We start from the raw sequence: 18,355 nt of genomic DNA on the forward strand, positions 1-18,355 counted from the left end.
GTGCCACATATATGCCCCCATAGTGCCACACATATGCCCCCACAGTGCCAAATATGCTCCACAGTGCCACACATATGCGCCCACAGTGCCACACATATGCCCCCACAATGCCACATATATGCCCCCACAGTGCCACATATATGCCCCCACAGTGGAAAATATGCCCCCATAGTGCCACACATCTGCCCCCCTCAGTGCCAGACCTATATGCCCCCACAGTGACAGAGGATAATATCCCAGCAGCAGCACAACTCACCGTTGCTGCTGCTGCTGGGGAGAGCAGAGTCCGGGTCTCCGACTCCGAGTCCCGTTGCCGCCGCTGCTTCTGTTTCCCAAGGGAGGAGAGGGGAGCGCATACCGCATCTCTCCTTCACTGTGACTGGGCTGACAGGAGACAATCATATCTCGCGGGCTGGCTCCTTATTGGCTGCCGGCCCGCGAGCTGATTGGCTAACAGCCCAGTGACACAGCGAGGGGAAGGAGAGACTTATGCGCTCCTCTCTCCCCTCCAAGATCATCTTTTTGGTGCGGCGTACGGGGCGTGCGGGGGGGACAGCGGCGTGGGGGAAGCTGGCGGGCGCCCTGGCTGCTAAACAGAGGCGGACAAGCCGTGCGGCGCCCTGGGCTGCTGCACGGCTTGTCCGCCTCTAGAAACGGCCCTGATTCCGAAATATATATACAGGTTGACCGCAAGCATTTTTAGGGGGGATTTTGGAATATATATTTTTTTCCATACTTACCTGGTCCCCTCGTGGTGCCCCGATGGTCCCTCGACATCCACGGCAGCCTTCCGGTCCCACGGGTGCATTGCGCGAGTGTGCGGGTGCGCCGGTGACATCCCTGGCATGGCCATGCACTCGCGCAATGCACCCCTGGGACCTGAGGTGCCCCTGAAGAAGATCCCAGAGGACGCCATGGACATCGGGGGACGAGGTAAGTATGAAAAAAGAGGCGAGAAAAGGGGGAAAGAAGAAAAAAATATTTTTAAAAAACACGGTTTCAGAATATTTGGGTTTTTGGAATACCAATATTTTGACAGTGGGAGAAGTCCGGAAAGGAGTGAAAGGGGGGCAGGGCGAGGCTACATTTTGGGGGCGGGGCGAGGCTGACGTCACCAAGCCCTGCCCCCATGACTGGCAGCAGCATCAATTTGCGGGTCCGTGGATGGGGGAGGGGCTAAAATGATGCAATTTACATCATTTTAGCCCCGCCCCCTCCCCGAGGACCCACGGAATTCGGAGTTTATCTGAAGGGGGAGCCAGGGCTCCTGCGAAAATGCGGCAGACTTGCCCACCTTCCCGGGGGGCCGGGAGGGGGACCCAAATTGCGGGATCCTCCCGGCCATTCCGGGAGGGTAGGCAAGTACGATATATTTGTTATGCCAGCCATTTGTTTTTGTATATATACTGTAACATTTTTTTTTTTTTAACTTAGAAGAAAATTAAATGCTAATAACAATAATTTTAAGTAGCATACTTACAGGCAGTCCTTGTGCCCCTTCTCTGCCTGGCGGGCCAAGATCTCCTGGTTTCCCCTACAGAACAGAGAGTATTATAGGTAGTTTACAAATACAACATAAGTGAATTCATATTTATATATATATATATATATATATATATATATACTGTATATAAATGGATGTGTGTGTGTGTGTGTGTGTTCCAGCATAACTCTGAAATGCCAGGAGCAATTTACACCAAACTTTGTACACATATGGCTTACAATCTGGAAAAAACACTGTGGGGTTATGATGTGCTTAGCACCCCCATCGGGGTCCTAAAAAGGGGTCCTAAAAAGGGGTGACCCACACAAAGTGGGTCAGGGAAGCAACATATGGCAAAGTTGCATAACACAGAGGGGGTAGAAGACATTGATTGGGTCCAGATTAGGCTCACAGCCACGAACACCCGCAATCCCATCACTGCCGAGGGGCCCGGGGACCTTACATGTGTCATTACGTGTTGACCCATGGCTCGTGTCAACATAGTGTTCATGTCGATTTAATGCACTCTGATCAATAGCGGTCAACCAATTGGCTGTCGACATGATGTGTTTGGGTCCCTCAGAAGTTTGGGTCCCTCATCGTTCACCCAGTGCTGTAACCAGACAGGCATGTGATTTGCTTTGCATTACCAGACCACAGAATAGTTCAGCCTTTCCTACAGTGCCGAAGACATTAGGGTGAAGGCTGGAGGGGTAGAGATGGAGACGCAGGTAATTAGAATGCAGAACAGTCCTGCCATACCCCACCGCATCCCGCTCAGCCCGAATAATGATTTCCAGGACACTGCTACGGATATGCCAGTCACAGCTCAGTCAGCCTGAGAGCTGCTCAGTGTAAAGTCAGTTATATGAGAATTATTTATCAAGCGTTTTTAAATTCAAAGCCACAACAAAGTGAGAGGATCAGAATGTGAGCCGGGAGAGGGCCGTAATCAATAACTCTGGAAGTGTTTGTGCCGGCTGACTTCATTCACGGGCCAATGATAAATAACCTGGCCTACGCTCCACCGCTCTGTGCGGATTAGGACGGGAGCAGAGAGAGGGGAAGGAAGAGATAAGATCCTTCAGGATTTCACAGAAAGGAGAACCTGCACTACTGTATGTGTTTTAGGTGCAATTATAGGTACAGTAGATGCCCACTTCCCCCCCACAACCAGTGCCATAAATAGATATTTGTAGGCCACATAGAAAAAGTTTGAAAGGACCCATATGTACTGTACCAATAAATGGTGAATATTGTATATATAGCACATGTTGCTTTGACAATGAAGGTGGCCCCTCTCAGCTCTGGGCCCCATAGCAGCTGCACCTATGGTAGCTACACCCCTGTATATAACACATGTACCTGTGACAGGGAAGGTGGCCCCTCTCAGCTCTGGGCCCCATAGCAGCTGTACCCCCTGCACCTATGGTAGCTACACCCCTGTATATAACACATGTACCTGTGACAGGGAAGGGGGCCCCTCTCAGCTCTGGGCCCCATAGCAGCTGCACCCCCTGCACCTACGGTAGTTACACCCCTGTATATAACACATATAACTTTGACAGGGAAGGTGGCCACTCTCAGCTCTGGGCCCAGAGCAGCTGCACCCCCTGCACCTATGGTAGCTACACCCCTGTATATAACACATGTAACTGTGACAGGGAAGGGGGCCCCTCTCAGCTCTGGGCCCCATAGCAGCTGCACTCCCTGCACCCATTGGTGGTAGCTACACCCCTGTATATAACACATGTAACTTTGACAGGGAAGGTGGCCCCTCTCAGCACTGGGCCCATAGCGGCTGCACCCCCTGCACCTATGGTAGCTAAACCCCTGTATATAACACATGTACCTGTGACAGGGAAGGTGGCCCCTCTCAGCTCTGGGCCCCATAGCAGCTGCACCCCCTGCACCTACGGTAGTTACACCCCTGTATATAACACATATAACTTTGACAGGGAAGGTGGCCCCTCTCAGCTCTGGGCATCATAGCAACTGAACTCCCTGCACCTATGGTAGCTACACCCCTGTATATAACACATATAACTGTGACAGGGAAGGTGGCCCCTCTCAGCTCTGGGCCCCATAGCAGCTGCACTCCCTGCACCCATTGGTGGTAGCTACACCCCTGTATATAACACATGTAACTGTGACAGGAAAGGTGGCCCCTCTCAGCTCTGGGCCCAATAGCAGCTGCACTCCCTGCACCTATGGTAGCTACTCCCCTGTATATAACACATGTAACTGTGACAGGGAAGGTGGCCCCTCTCAGCTCTGGGCTCCATAGCAGCTGCACCCCCTGCACCCATAGGTGGTAGCTACACCCTTTTCCACAGCCTAACCCACCCATCCTGCCAATAGCTTAACCCTAATATTAACATTCTGAGAAATAAATTGATCCTAGTATGTAAATGACACAATATGTTTTATACAGAAAATAGCAGATACGTTTGGTCAATAAGCAGAAGTAAACAGAAGATTGCCAATGGCATAACGCCACTATTATTGTGTCTCTCTCTATACACAGTATATATATATATTTATATTATTGCTATTACACAATATTCTCCAGTAAGTCTCCTGTAACTGAGTACAGGCAGCCCAGTAATCCCAGGTGTGTGAATGTAGAACTAATGGGAACACAGCAGAGGGGTGACATTTCGACTGGTTCTATAAATCACCCCAAGTGTTTGTTAATACGCCTGCCAGTGCAGCGCTACTTAATAAAAATGACTTACTGCTTCTCCCGGGGCGCCTGGCTTCCCGTCCTTTCCGTCTTTTCCAACGATGCCCTGAAATGAAGAGAATGGAGGAAAACAGCATTATATCAGCTACAGCGCTTACAGATTGTAAGTAACTAATAGGGAAACAATTATTCATATACCCTGCATTACAGGGACTGTGGAATACTGTATGTACCATTAACTATAGACATTACATACGATCTATTCATTATTGGTAAGGTCTGTGTATTCTTTTGGGATGCACCTGTCCGTCTATTAAAAATGTGCCAGTAAGTAATAAGTACACCTGTGCACCTGCTGGGTAACCTGGAAAACATGAACTGTAGGGGAACTTGAGTTAAGAACCACTGATTTAGAGTGAGGCGTTAGAAACATTTGTAGGCTGGGCCTGGTGAGCACCATATAATGGGCCTTATTCTAGTTCACTCTTTTTGACAAAATCCTTCATAGATGGACAAAACCATGTGCACTGCAGGGGGGCAGATGTAAAATGTGCAGAGAGAATTAGATTTGGGTGAGTTATTTTGTTTCTGTGCAGGGTAAATACTGGCTGCTTTATTTTTACACTGCAATATAGATCTCACTGTGAAGTAAAACCCCACCCAAATCTAACTCTCTCTGCACAAGTAACATCTGCCCCACCTGCAGTGCACATGGTTTTGTCCATCTAAGAAGGATTTTGTCAGAAAGAGTGAACTAGAATAAGGCCCAATGTGGAGTGCCAAGTGAATTTGTCAAAATACAGTAGGTGCGAAAATTGACAAGCAAACAGCTGTATTCATCATAATAACTTTTAATGTTACCTTACTGTATATAGGAAATATAATCTTTTTTTTTTTTACACAATATTTTGTCATTTGAATGTATATAATAAATGGGAGCGACGCTGGCATATTCTCTCACAGAGATGGTTGGTGCTCAAAGGGTTGAGGATACAACTGTGGGAAAGTCTGACCATCCCTTTTCGCTTTACATCAGTGGTGTCCAACTCATGGCCCTCCAGCTGTTGTGGAACTACACGTCCCAGCATGCCCTGCCAAAGTTTTAGCAATCCATTATATAAATTCTGTAGCAGGGCGTGCTGGAACGTGTAGTTCCACAACAGCTGGAGGGCCAGGAGTTTGGCACCACTGCTTTACATGAAGAGGTAAAAAAAAAAATATTCTGCCAAATCTTTCTCTGTGTCTTTTTGTATGATTATTATTAATATGTTGTACAGTTATGTAATGCACACATGACAAATAAGCACATAGATGTATCACAGTCTCCCGGCCTTCACTGCCATGCTTACCGGTAGTCCTGGTAGCCCAGACGGCCCTTGTGGTCCTGGAGGACCCCCCTTGCCCTGAAAAAAAAAACCATATATAATTATATTATCATCATACTTGCCTACTTTAAGGGTCTCCTCGGGAGAAGCGCAGAGAGGAGACTCACTGTAGATTTGTCCAGAGGCGGGGCTAGTTTTCACTAAGCCCTGCCCCCATTCCTGTAAATGCTGTGATTTTTGGCTCTTCGGGGAATGGGTGGTACTAAATGACTTGATTTGAGTAATTTAAGCCACGCCCCCTCCCCAAAAGAGCCACAAATGCCAGTATTTGACCAGCAGAGAGGGTGGGGTGTAGGGGTCCTGATAGATGTAGTAGGCTTGCCCACCCTTCAAGGGGGCCAGGAGGGGCACCCGATTTTCAGGACTCTCCTGGCCATTTCGGCAGGGTAGGTAAGCATGAATATCATTATTTTTATTAAGCTAAACACTTAACCGTGAGCAGCACAAAATAAAAGCGAAAAGTAATGGTCTCAGACAGCAGGTAGATTTTGGGTTCCATTGTATAGGTCAACAGTCAATACGTCCACCCTGTATGGCCAAATATGGGAATAGCAGTGGCGAGCGGTGGGGTGAGGCAGGTGAGCCAGAGCCTTTTCTGTCATACTAACATATATGCTGAGTTTGAGTTTAGAAAGTTTGTCAAAAATGCAAAGAATATATTTAAAAAAATCTTATTTTTATTATTCTAATAATTTGTATAGTCAAAACTTTGGAGTAAAAAGTATATGGCTGGCTACCTTTTCTGCGCATCTCTTATTAAAACTCAGCGAATCTCTAGCAATATATACTGCTGCACATGTGTATAATGCTGGCATGTACCCCTGGGCTAATATATTTTGTGCAAATCTGGCTCTGGTACTTGCCAGGGACTCCTCAGCCATTTACCTCACCGCACGTCCTTGGGGTATAGTAACCTTACACAAAGCGTAGTGAGCAAAGCAAACCAGCTAATGGGGGCAGTACGGATGGTATAATGGTTAGCATTACTGCCTCAGAGCGCTGAGGTCATGGGTTTGACTCCCACCAAGGCCCTATCTGTGTGGAGTTTGTATATGCTCCCCGTGCTTTTGTGGGTTTTCTCCGGGTACTCCGGTTTCCTCCCACATTCCAAAAATATACTGGTAGGCTAATTGGCTCCCAACAAAATTAACTGTAGAATGTCTGTGTGTGCGTGTACATGTGGTAGGGAATATAGATTGTATGCTCCCTGGGGTAGGGACTGATGTGAGTGTTCAACTATACTCTGTACAGCACTGCGGAATATGTGTGCGATATATAAGAAACTGGTAAATAAATAATAATAATTACACATTTCCACCGTTTTTGCGTAGATATGGTTAAAAATAACACCTAAAATCTAAACAAAGTGCGTCAACCTTTTTTTGTGTCAACCACTGTCATATTGTCTATTTGACCCGTTTGACATTTAGGGCCTTATTCTAGTTCACTCTGACAAATTCCTTCTTAGATGGACAAAACCTTGTGCACTGCAGGGGGGCAGATGTAAAATGTGCAGAGAGAATTAGATTTGGGTGAGTTATTTTTGTTTCTGTGCAGGGTAAATACTGGCTGCATTATTTTTACACTGCAATATAGATCTCACTTTGAAGGAAAACCCCACCCAAATCTAATTCTCTCTGCACAAGTTACATCTGCCCCACCTGCAGTGCATATGGTTTTGACCATCTAAGAAGGAATTTGTCAGAAAGAGTGAACTAGAATAAGGCCCTTAGCACCTGTTGACCTTACTCACCTTTACACTGCTGACCTTTTGACCCGTCAACCTAATGCATGTCAAAAATATGGGGTCAACTTATCTACTGATTGTCTATGTAGGCAGAGTAGATCTTCTACACCACACCCGTAGATTTAATTATATCAAACTACATATCATTTTCCTTATTTTCCTGTGCTGCCTTATGGTGGAAATGAAGCGCTTCCTAACTCCAGCCAGACTTTATTTGAATAGTGAGAACAGTGATGTCTGAGATCCCTATGCAGAGCACTATGCAGAGCACTATGCAGAGCACTATGCAGAGCATTATGCAGAGCACAGCAGATGGCTTGCAGAGCTTTTGTTGCGTCCTTTTTTATAAACCCAATCAAATAAATTAAAAACTTTTTTTTATTTTTTACTTTTTACTGGTTTCTCTGCATTTATGCAGCAGTTTCAGCAGAGACATTTATCGCCGACTGTGGTCCCTGGAAGGGTCGCCTGCTCCTGTACATCATCAGTTCAGTCTTGGATTGCAATAAGGACTCAGCTGCTTCCGGCAGAGACCGGGAGCCAGTTATGAGCTTGTCGCTTTTGTTTCTGCAAATTACCTCTCTGCCCGTCGGCATACACAGCGGGGGCGAAGCTGCGCCTTCTGGAGAGTGTGAAGGGAACTAGCAGGGAAAGCATTGTATTGTGATGTAAACATGGCAGGAGCGTCAGGAGGGGGAGAACGCGTCTCCGACATTCTCACATTGTACCTCTATTAATTAGTTTGTCTTCCGAATGTTAAATGTGCAAAATAGACTCTTAAGGGGGGTGTTCAATCCTGGATTCCCACAGTCGGAATCCTGGCCTGTTTTCCCCTGGCTCGAAAGTGTATCGACAGTTGGAATTCAATGTTCCGCTGTGGATTGTCGAGATCTAGCCGTGAATTCGACAATCCACGTCCTTTTTCGACAAACCGGTTTTAATGTCGGGGCCGTTTTGTCGAATTCCGCTTTCAATGCTGTGGGAACTAGTGGCGGGGAATAAAGCATCTAAAAATTAAAGAGGTGATAGCAACCAATCAGATTCTGTCTATCTAGGATGCAATAGAGAAAGGATAGACATAATCTGAACGGTTGCTACGGGCAATAGCACCTCTTTTCATTTTAAAAAGCTTTAGTAAATTTTACCCCTTAAGTGGTCTATGACTGTTATGTATATCCGATAATAGCCTTTATTTGGGGAGCACGCACCTCTTTGGCGGCTTCAGAAGGCTGGGGAATGGGATATTGGGGCGACATGCATTTTTCAAATTTTTTGTCCCGAAAGTCAACATTGTCGTAGCGCGTCCCCTCGCATGACTCGCTGCAGTCGGCACACTGTTATGTTCTCCCACCGTGCCGTAGTGGATGGTAGGGTATGAAATACCGCCTGTGGGCACAAGTCGACCTTTTGACTGTTGACCTTAGCCATGTCGACCTATTATATGTGCCAACCTAAGCTCTAACCTTCATAGGGTCAACCTACTATAGTGACCGTATCCCCACCGGAGACCCAGGAGAAGGGGGTTGGGATCATTTGGTCTACAGCATTATGGTCGACCGTCATTAGGTCGACATGGGAAAAGGTTGACATGGTTCTAGGTTGATGACATAACAAAAATGGATAAAAACATGTCTTTATATAGGTTATTGCATATGGCCCACTGGATCCGCCAATACCTGGAAAGGTGGAACAAAAGCTGAGTGGTGCTGAATTGCATGCTGGGAACATTCACATGTGTGTCACGTAATCGCAACACGATTAGAAGGGGATAAAACTCTCAGTTACACCTCTTGGGAGGCATATCTTATATAGGAACTGTGTATAATGATGAATCTCAGCAGCGCTACCTAGATGTCTCTGATTGGCTGATTGTGAATGGATTCTTCCAGTCTTGTCCAATCATGATGCACAGAGGCCAGTAATCGGCAATGGTCACTGTGTACTGATAACTATAGATGAGTCGCAGTTATGCCACCGTCCCCAAGCTACAGGTCAGTGGGTGTAAGGCGGCTGGCCAGCTACAGGTCAGTGGGTGTAAGGCGGCTGGCCAGCTACAGGTCAGTGGGTGTAAGGCGGCTGGCCAGCTACAGGTCAGTGGGTGTAAGGCGGCTAGCCAGCTACAGGTCAGTGGGTGTAAGGCGGCTGGCCAGCTACAGGTCAGTGGGTGTAAGGCGGCTGGCCAGCTACAGGTCAGTGGGTGTAAGGCGGCTGGCCAGCTACAGGTCAGTGGGTGCAAGGCGGCTGGCCAGCTACAGGTCAGTGGGTGTAAGGCGGCTGGCAATGGGGCGATCGAAGGTACATTTACTGTAAGTGATTATGGTGTCCATTAATTCAATCCGTCCTGGGTGTGATACCAGCACCCAGGATCCCGGTACAACATGTGATTACATCCATGGGATGAGCCCGCCCCTTGCTGAGCTGCCACAGGTGCTGATCACATTCCGTGGCGGCCATTGGGGGATGCGGCTGCCAGCGGGAATGAAGGGACCTATCGGAGATGAACATGTGTACATTCAGGAGAATATACGCAGCTGTTTCTGTGCAGGGAAAATATTGGCTGCTTTTGCATGTAGCCTACAGATTTTAGAATTACACTGGAATTTAGATTTTAGTTTGAACACTCCCCACCCAAATCTAACTCTCTACACATGGTACGGTGCAGCATGTTACCCAGGTGGCTTGTTATAATCCTTCATTTTGCTTTATGTCCAATCAGAATCCGTCCCACAATCCTACCCTTATATTGCTCCGATGTAACGAGCTTCGCTAGAAGGGGGGATTGCAATTCCGATTTCAAATGTAACTTTGCTCTTAGCGTCGCCGCTGTGGCCTGAACCCTGGGTCAATCCAATTATCACTTGTAAAAATGTATATTAAAACGATTGGGCCTTTAATTTATTTTATAGAAGAAGTCATTAATATGACTTTTATGAAACATGTTTTTATAGTGGTTATAAAAGTGTGGATTATATACAGAAAGGTTTCATCTGAATGGTTCAGATTAAGCGGATAGGAGACAATTTAGATTAGGTTGCGCCATTCTCAAGATTTTCTTTTTGTTGGAAATACTCAATTTATTTTGGTTTGAACATGAAAGAGAGAGGGAGCGTGAGAGCAAGAGAGAGAGCGAGAGAGAGCGTTAGAGCGACAGAGAGAGAGCGCGTGAGAGGGAGAGAGCGAGCGTGAGAGCGTAAGAGGGAGAGACCGAGTGAGAGAGCGCGAGAGCGAGCGAGCGTGAGAGCGTAAGAGGGAGAGAGCGTAAGAGGGAGAGACCGAGAGAGAGCGAGCATGAGAGGGAGAGACCGAGAGAGAGAGAGCGAGCTTGAGAGCGAGAGAGATCGAGCTTATCCGGAAATGCAGATGGTTTCTAAAACAAACTTTTCTTTAAGAAGTAAATCACCATGTTCTGAAATAGGGTGTGGTAGAGCGCCCCGACAGTCGGTATTCTGGCAGCCAGTATACCGACATCGAAATCCTGACTGCTGTACTCCGACAGGGGGGCAAGCGCAGTGAATACGTACAGGGCCGGTGGGGGGGGGGGCGCCCTGGCGCTCCCCCGATATACGGAGGGAGGGGGGTGTGGAGGGGCTGCCCGTCCGCCTGCGATGCGGCGATCGAGGTACCTTGGTGCCGTGTCACTCGACGTGGGGGGGGGTGCCGGGTGATGCGGCGCAGGAGGGACCAGGGGAATCCCCTGCTCTACCCGCAGAGAGCTGTGGGAAACTTACCCCTGCTGGGATCCAGGTCCTCTGCTGTTCCAAGGCTGCCAAGTCATTCCACCGGGGGTGATGCTGGGGCTGGGGGGGGGGGGGGGGCTGTTGGGGCTGCCGCTGACCTCCATCCAGGGGGGGGGGGCCTGCTGCAAACTGCCGCCCTCCAGTGACCAGCGCCCCAGGCAAATGCCTAGGGCTGCCTAGTGGTGGCGCTACAAACATGGGGGGTCACATGGAATCAACCAGTACTTGCCAGGGAGGGATGGAAGAACCCCAAAAAATGTATCGGGCCCCTAAACTTCTATTGCTGGTCATGAGATTTCTAGCAGCAATATATTGTTAGTCGAGGTATAGTTCAATAACACAAATGGAAATGAACTGTAATCGACACATTGTATAAGTGTACAATACATACACAACACATACTGTACACAGCAGATCTGTGCCAAGCTGGCACAGCGTTACCTGTAGGGGTGATTTTAAACCATGACTAAATGACAATGTTTGTGAATTCAGTAATAAGCTTAAACGTAATAGTTTCTGTTATTATTACAGTACATTATACAATGTAACAAGCGGATCGATAAGCGGTTCACACGATACGGTTATTTATCATGCTGTTATCTGGAACGGGAGTATATAAAACTTACCGTTTCTCCTTTGGGTCCACTAGGGCCAATGGCTCCGGGTAAGCCCTCAGTTCCCTGAATAACAGACGTGAGACAGATTAGCGTCAGAAACGGAGACTTGATGCAGAATGTAATAGGGTGCGATTTTTTTAGACATATGCGACTTTCTGTTATTAACACTGCAAGGTCCTTATAACAGTATTGTTGTGTACGACAGACGGGTTGAATTAATAGCCGGCGCAGTACGGCATATAAGGAAAACTCAAACCTGCTCCCCGCTATAATACATTTATTGTCATATGAAATGTACCCTTTCACTAATGAGGAAATTTGAGACATATATGTTTAATAAAAACACACAAACAGCTCTGACAACATAGTCAGTTTATGCGTACTGACATCCAGATCTGGAGATTGCACCAACAGCTGTGTGTACCTCACACCACGGAGGATTAGAGATTTTACAACGTGGAAGTGAGGGAGATAACCAAATAAAGAAATCCCTAAATATCCGCAGGTCTGTTATAGGATACGAATGTGACAAAAGATAACTGTCAGACGGCAGTAGAAATACATTAAAAATAACCTACACAATATCCAGCATTGCTGTGGAAAGCTCCTTACAATACGAGCTACTTTTGGGACCCAGCGGTAAAACTGCTCTAATCACGGGTAGAAACTAGGGGTGCTGTCATTACAATAAAAGACAGATCACATTAGATCATTTAAATCAGTGTGTGAGGCGCGTATCAACATATGCACATACAACCTTATCCCAGCGGTGACCCGCTTATTACATGGGTGACAAATCCCTTTTGGGTGTGCCAAAAAAATAATACCAGACCCTCTAATACCACTGAGTACCCCCACCCCATCACTGGAAGATCCGGCGGATAAACCGCTTAAATACGGATGCTGCATTCCTAGCACCAGAGTTTTACTACTGGTGAGACATGAAACCCTATGTAAGGACATAAGGCGCACACAGCAATATTACTGGACAGTAGAACCTGTCATTCGTATCCTTAACGTAGCACTGCATAGCGGTGCTCTCAGATAGAACATATCTCGATATATGAATGAATAGTACTAACCCCATGAAGTACTACATCAGCTTATACACTAAGGTGAACGAGTAGGGTTAATTTTTTTCACTGGACCTTTAGGAGCCATAAATCTCCTTATCTTATCAAAAAAGCCATATCCAGTGAACCCGAATAATCAGTCCAGACACGCATTACATGTGAAAAAGAAAGTGATTCTTTATTAAAGGAAACAGGGCAACATATCGAGGTCTATGATAAAAGCACTATAAAGTCCTATATTGAAACCATAGACTCGTACACACACACACGTGTGTATTCTTCTCTCTCTTCCTTTTTAATTAATTCACGTAGATTTTCATCTCTTTATTCACTATCTATGTTTTAACATTTCACTACAACAAGGATATCAGGTCTCTCTCTTAATAGGGACTTTTTTAGAAGATAAACATTAAAGGTTAATTTTTATGAGAAATAATTTGGTCCTCAGTGCATCCACAGAAATACTTCTTTTTTTCTTGTGGGTGTTCATGTCTATATCTAAGTAGTGCGTAGCACCCCTCAGACCTAGTTTGGGTAAAGAAATTGGTTCCCCCCCATTTAGGAAATTCTCTGAGGGCAGAGGACTGTCTACTAAAATACTGGTGCGGGAATATCTCTTTTTATGTGTTTCCATATGCGACTTTTAGTAACGGGAATGTGTGATTTTTTTTCCCCTCCGTATTTGGGAAACCGGGATCGGGTATGCTCAGGATAGGGGACCCCACGACGTTGTTTTTTTTTTTTTACACCCTTTTTTGGACAGACCCAAGCACAGATCGGACTAATCTCACTGACCTGTGCATGGTTCTGTCAAACTCGACAGCCAGAAACAGGTCTTCTCTAGTAATTTGTAGAATCGCACCCTATTACATTTTGACATGTGATTTTGAATGTGCAATTTTTTTAGTCATGGCAAAACGTGCGATTTTTACAGCAAAATGCACAAATTTTTGCTAAAAAAAATCCATGTTCTAAAAAAAAATCACACCTTTATTACAACTTACCCCTGGGCCCCATACAGGTAGTTATAATGCTGAGATACAAATGGGTCCTCACTACTCTACCATGAAATGATGCAAACAGCCCAGTTTGAAGTCCCGAGAACAATGTGACAAAGCCGCGTCATATGTTGTGTCATTTTACAGCATCCACTGAGCCTTCATGTGCGTTGCCACCAAACCTGCAGCCATTGTGAGGACAGTATAAAGTCCGGAGGCCCCCGGACATTGTGGTCATATCTGTGTGCGAATGTCCCGGGATAGCTATCGGTGGCACAGAATATAAGTCACGTCACACAGTGCAATAAGGCTGGGTGAATAAGGACTTTTAGCACTGCAATACTTGTGTGTTATCAGCATCTTCAGGGTCAATGAGAATTTCCACAGGCCGGGTACTGTAGGGGGTGTGACCAAATTTGAAAATGCATGACCACACCCCCTTAGAAAAAGAATATTAAAAAAACTGTTTCCCAGGCAGTTTATAGCAGCACTGGAGACAATACTGGAGGTACCGGCAACCACACAAGGGGCTTCGGGAGGGGAGAAGGGGGAACAATCACCTGGCTCCTCCAGCAAAGCTGGGTAATTTGGACCCACTTCCCCCACCCCTATAGGCACCTCTGGGCATCTTAGGTTGGCAATAACAGATTAAAATCTTTTAAAACATGCTTTATTATATATCATTAATGTCATCATACATTGTATCCATTGTTAAGGTGTTTTTTTTGTTCGATTAAGGCTTTAATTCTTTCTGCACATGTGAATAAAGCACTAGGGTCTACTCTACCTGCGAGCTACAGAGAGATAAAGGTTTCTTTCACTGTCTTCCTTCTCACTCCAGGCTGCACAGACGTCATGCTGAGCTATGTGGGGACGCTCTGAAACTATTCTAGATCTAAGAACATCCAGAACAATCACTTTGTTCCACTTTCACATAGAATTAGGGCAAAAGATATATATATATATATATATATATATATATATATATATATAGATATATATATTTCAAGATGACATATGTTGGGAGGTATGTTTAAAGGGGTAATAATATTAGATAATGTTTTTTTATATATTAGACCTAAGAATTCCATTTTTTAACAAAATATGAAGCAAATAAGAAGAATACTTACAGGTGGCCCAGCGTTACCAGGTGGTCCGAGGAATCCCGGAATTCCCGGGGTACCCTGTGACAGAACAGAGGAAGATTTCAGAATCTGCTGAATACAGAACGGCAATTATCACGGAAGAAACTCCGGCATCATTGCTGCCAGAGAACGGGTCCATGTCTCCGCTGTAATACCCAGCGCATTGTATGTACTGATACAGAACAACAATGATGACGGAAGTAGTGCCGGCATCATTGCTGCCAGAGAACGGGTCCATGTCTCCTCTGTAATACCCAGCGCAGTGTATGTACTGATACAGAACAACAATGATGACGGAAGTAGTGCCGGCATTATTGCTGCCAGAGAACGGGTCCATGTCTCCTCTGTAATACCCAGCACAGTGTATGTACTGATACAGAACGACAATGATGATGGAAGAAGTGCCGGCATCATTGCTGCCAGAGAACGGGTCCATGTCTCCTCTGTAATACCCAGCGCAGTGTATGTACTGATACAGAACAACAATGATGACGGAAGTAGTGCCGGCATCATTGCTGCCAGAGAACGGGTCCATGTCTCCTCTGTAATACCCAGCGCAGTGTATGTACTGATACAGAACGACAATGATGACGGAAGAAGTGCCGGCATCATTGCTGCCAGAGAACGGGTCCATGTCTCCTCTGTAATACCCAGCGCATTGTATGTACTGATACAGAACGACAATGATGACGGAAGAAGTGCCGGCATCATTGCTGCCAGAGAACGGGTCCATGTCTCCTCTGTAATACCCAGTGCAGTGTATGTACTGATACAGAACAACAATGATGACGGAAGAAGTGCCGGCATCATTGCTGCCAGAGAACGGGGCCATGTCTCCTCTGTAATACCCAGCGCATTGTATGTACTGATACAGAACGACAATGATGACGGAAGAAGCGCCGGCATCATTGCTGCCAGAGAACGGGTCCATGTCTCCTCTGTAATACCCAGCGCAGTGTATGTACTGATACAGAACAAGTTCCAGGTACCCAGATCTGCTTTCTTATAGAGCTCAAGGCACCAATTATTGGGTAGATTGAGAGTTGGGAGCAAAGCAGCCCAGAAACAAAGGGCGGTATTCAATCCTGGCCGCTATTTCTGAAGGTGGAAATGGCGGCGGACGTCTATTCATTGCTGCCGGTTCCAACAGAATTGGTCGATTACACCAGAACAGATTCAGCTTTAAAACCAGTTGGATCTGTTTTGTTGGAAAAGGCTGCGTACTGTCGAATTCACTGTTGTTTTTTGTGACAAACCGCCTCCGTTTTCGGCGACACGTCCACTCTCCAACACTCGACAACTGGAACATTGAATTACAGCTGTCGAGTTACAGTCGAGTTGAGCAAAAAAACGGGCAGAGATTCGGGACAGAGATGTCGGGACATTCCGGCAGTCAGAATCCCAGACTGAGTACCCTCAAAGAGAGCTAATGCTAAGGATGACCATCGATGATCAGAAAACATTGATGGTTTATGGCCGATGTCGAATAGTTTTGACATCTATGGGGGAGAACCAGATGGTTTCCCACCATCGATGTCAGGCTTAACTGAATAATTTAATTTTCTTTTTTCATCTAGGGGCCGGGACACGGAGCTTAGCTCCGCCCCTGAAGCCCGGCCCCCGTATATTGATTGGCCCAGAGGCCAATCTTTCAAAGCAAATGGATGACCATCGATATAAAAAAACATTGATGGTCATCCATTGCATACTTATACACTATCGATGGTCAGTTGCACTTTTGCCATCCATGGCCCCCATCCACAATGCGATTTGGTTCATTTTCACCCGATTCCTACGGATCGGGCCAAGAAATCAGGGCAAATTGGGCCAAATCGCATGTGTCTGACATCCGCTCCAACCCGATGCGCAGTCACATGAGTCGGAGGTCGGACTTGCTGCGTAGAAGATAAATCGTACATGCAGCCGTCAGCTGGTGCTTATATATATATATATATATATATATATATATATATATGTGTGTTCGTTCTCACAGTTGTCAGTTGAAGGTGACGCTTGTAGTATCAGTGAGCAGGGTTTAATGCCAAGAACATCTTCAGAAGATTTACAGTATGTTTTGTGCTTGTACACAACCGTATACATTTTACCTGTTCACCTTTCGGGCCAGGTTCTCCATCTTCCCCACGGTCCCCTTTGCTGCCCTGTGATAGAACATGAAAAGAATCACTGGAAGGCGACTTGACCTCATGCAGAGCGATCTGTCACAATTGTCCCCATAGCACCCCCCTTATGGCGGCCCTGTCTGTCACTATGACACGGGACGTAGCAGCTGTGTGACTGTATATAACATAAGCACCGGCAGAAGTACAGTGTGTTCAGCTACATTACTCATACAATGAATAATCTGCATGACAATGATACACAAGAAGCCCCTTGAGCTCTAGAACAGATGATATTACAGAAATCACAAATACAAGGCTACTGTACATGGTGCTGTATGTAAGGACTGGACCCAAGACTCATTTATCTTGTACATTTTATGCTTTTCACATTGACATCATACTGGGATTATAGTGACATCACACTAATATTACACTGACATTGTGCTGACATCACACTGAGATTATACTGACATTACACTGAGATCATGCTGACATCACACTAACATTACACTGACATACTGACATCACACTGAGAATATGCTGACATCACACTAACATTACACTGACATTATACTGACATCACACTGAGATTATACTGACATCACACTGAGATCATGCTGACATCACACTAACATTACACTGACATTATACTGACATCACACGGAGATTCTGTTGACATCACATAGATTATACTGACATCACACTAACATTACACTGACATTATACTGACATCACACTGAGATTATGCTGACATCACACTAACATTACACTGACATTGTACTGACATCACATTGAGATTGTGCTGACATCACATAGGTTATACTGACATCCCACTAATATTACACTGACATGATACAAACATCACGCTGAGATTATGCTGACACTACACTAACATTACAGTGACATGACACTGACATTATACAGTACTGTACTATCATCACACAGACATTATGCTTACATTTTACAGTACTGACATCACACTGAGTTTATACTGACATCACAAAACTCTGTTTAATTAATTATAACCCCAGATGTCAGCAGTTTATTCTCTTTTTTTTCCTATGCTGACATCACAGGTCTGATTTGACCACGTTTCACCCAATCTGTCGGAATCGGGTGAAAACAGACCAAATCTGACCTATGTATGGGCACCTTTACTCAGGAACTAATGAAGTCACCTGTGCTCAAATACAGATAACTTAAAAATGTGATCCGTCAGCGTTCCTGGATAATCGTGTTTGGGAGCCCCTGTACCACAGACTCAAGGCCATTGTTAGAGGCAACGCCAGGCCACCATTGCAGAATGATGCCACACTTTTGGAGCACCATGAGTCATTACCATTCTATAGCCATAAAAAGGACAA

At 45.8% G+C, this 18,355-nt stretch overlaps 1 protein-coding gene across 1 annotated transcript in view; it reads right to left on the bottom strand.

Annotated features, from left to right (window-relative positions):
- Nucleotides 1-18,355, bottom strand: part of COL22A1 (collagen type XXII alpha 1 chain) — a 276,007-nt gene that overhangs the window by 18,572 nt on the left and 239,080 nt on the right. Inside the window, exons 48-53 of the mRNA XM_083144895.1 lie at nt 16,977-17,030; nt 14,857-14,910; nt 11,665-11,718; nt 5,519-5,572; nt 4,222-4,275; nt 1,481-1,534 (exon numbers count right to left, since the gene is read on the bottom strand). Of these exons, the coding sequence (XP_083001021.1) occupies nt 1,481-1,534; nt 4,222-4,275; nt 5,519-5,572; nt 11,665-11,718; nt 14,857-14,910; nt 16,977-17,030 (324 nt within the window). The remainder of the gene's footprint in view (nt 1-1,480; nt 1,535-4,221; nt 4,276-5,518; nt 5,573-11,664; nt 11,719-14,856; nt 14,911-16,976; nt 17,031-18,355) is intronic.

The sequence above is a fragment of the Crinia signifera genome, chromosome 5 (assembly GCF_055691185.1).
Source record: "Crinia signifera chromosome 5, ASM5569118v1, whole genome shotgun sequence".
In the NCBI taxonomy this organism is placed as follows: domain Eukaryota; kingdom Metazoa; phylum Chordata; class Amphibia; order Anura; family Myobatrachidae; genus Crinia; species Crinia signifera.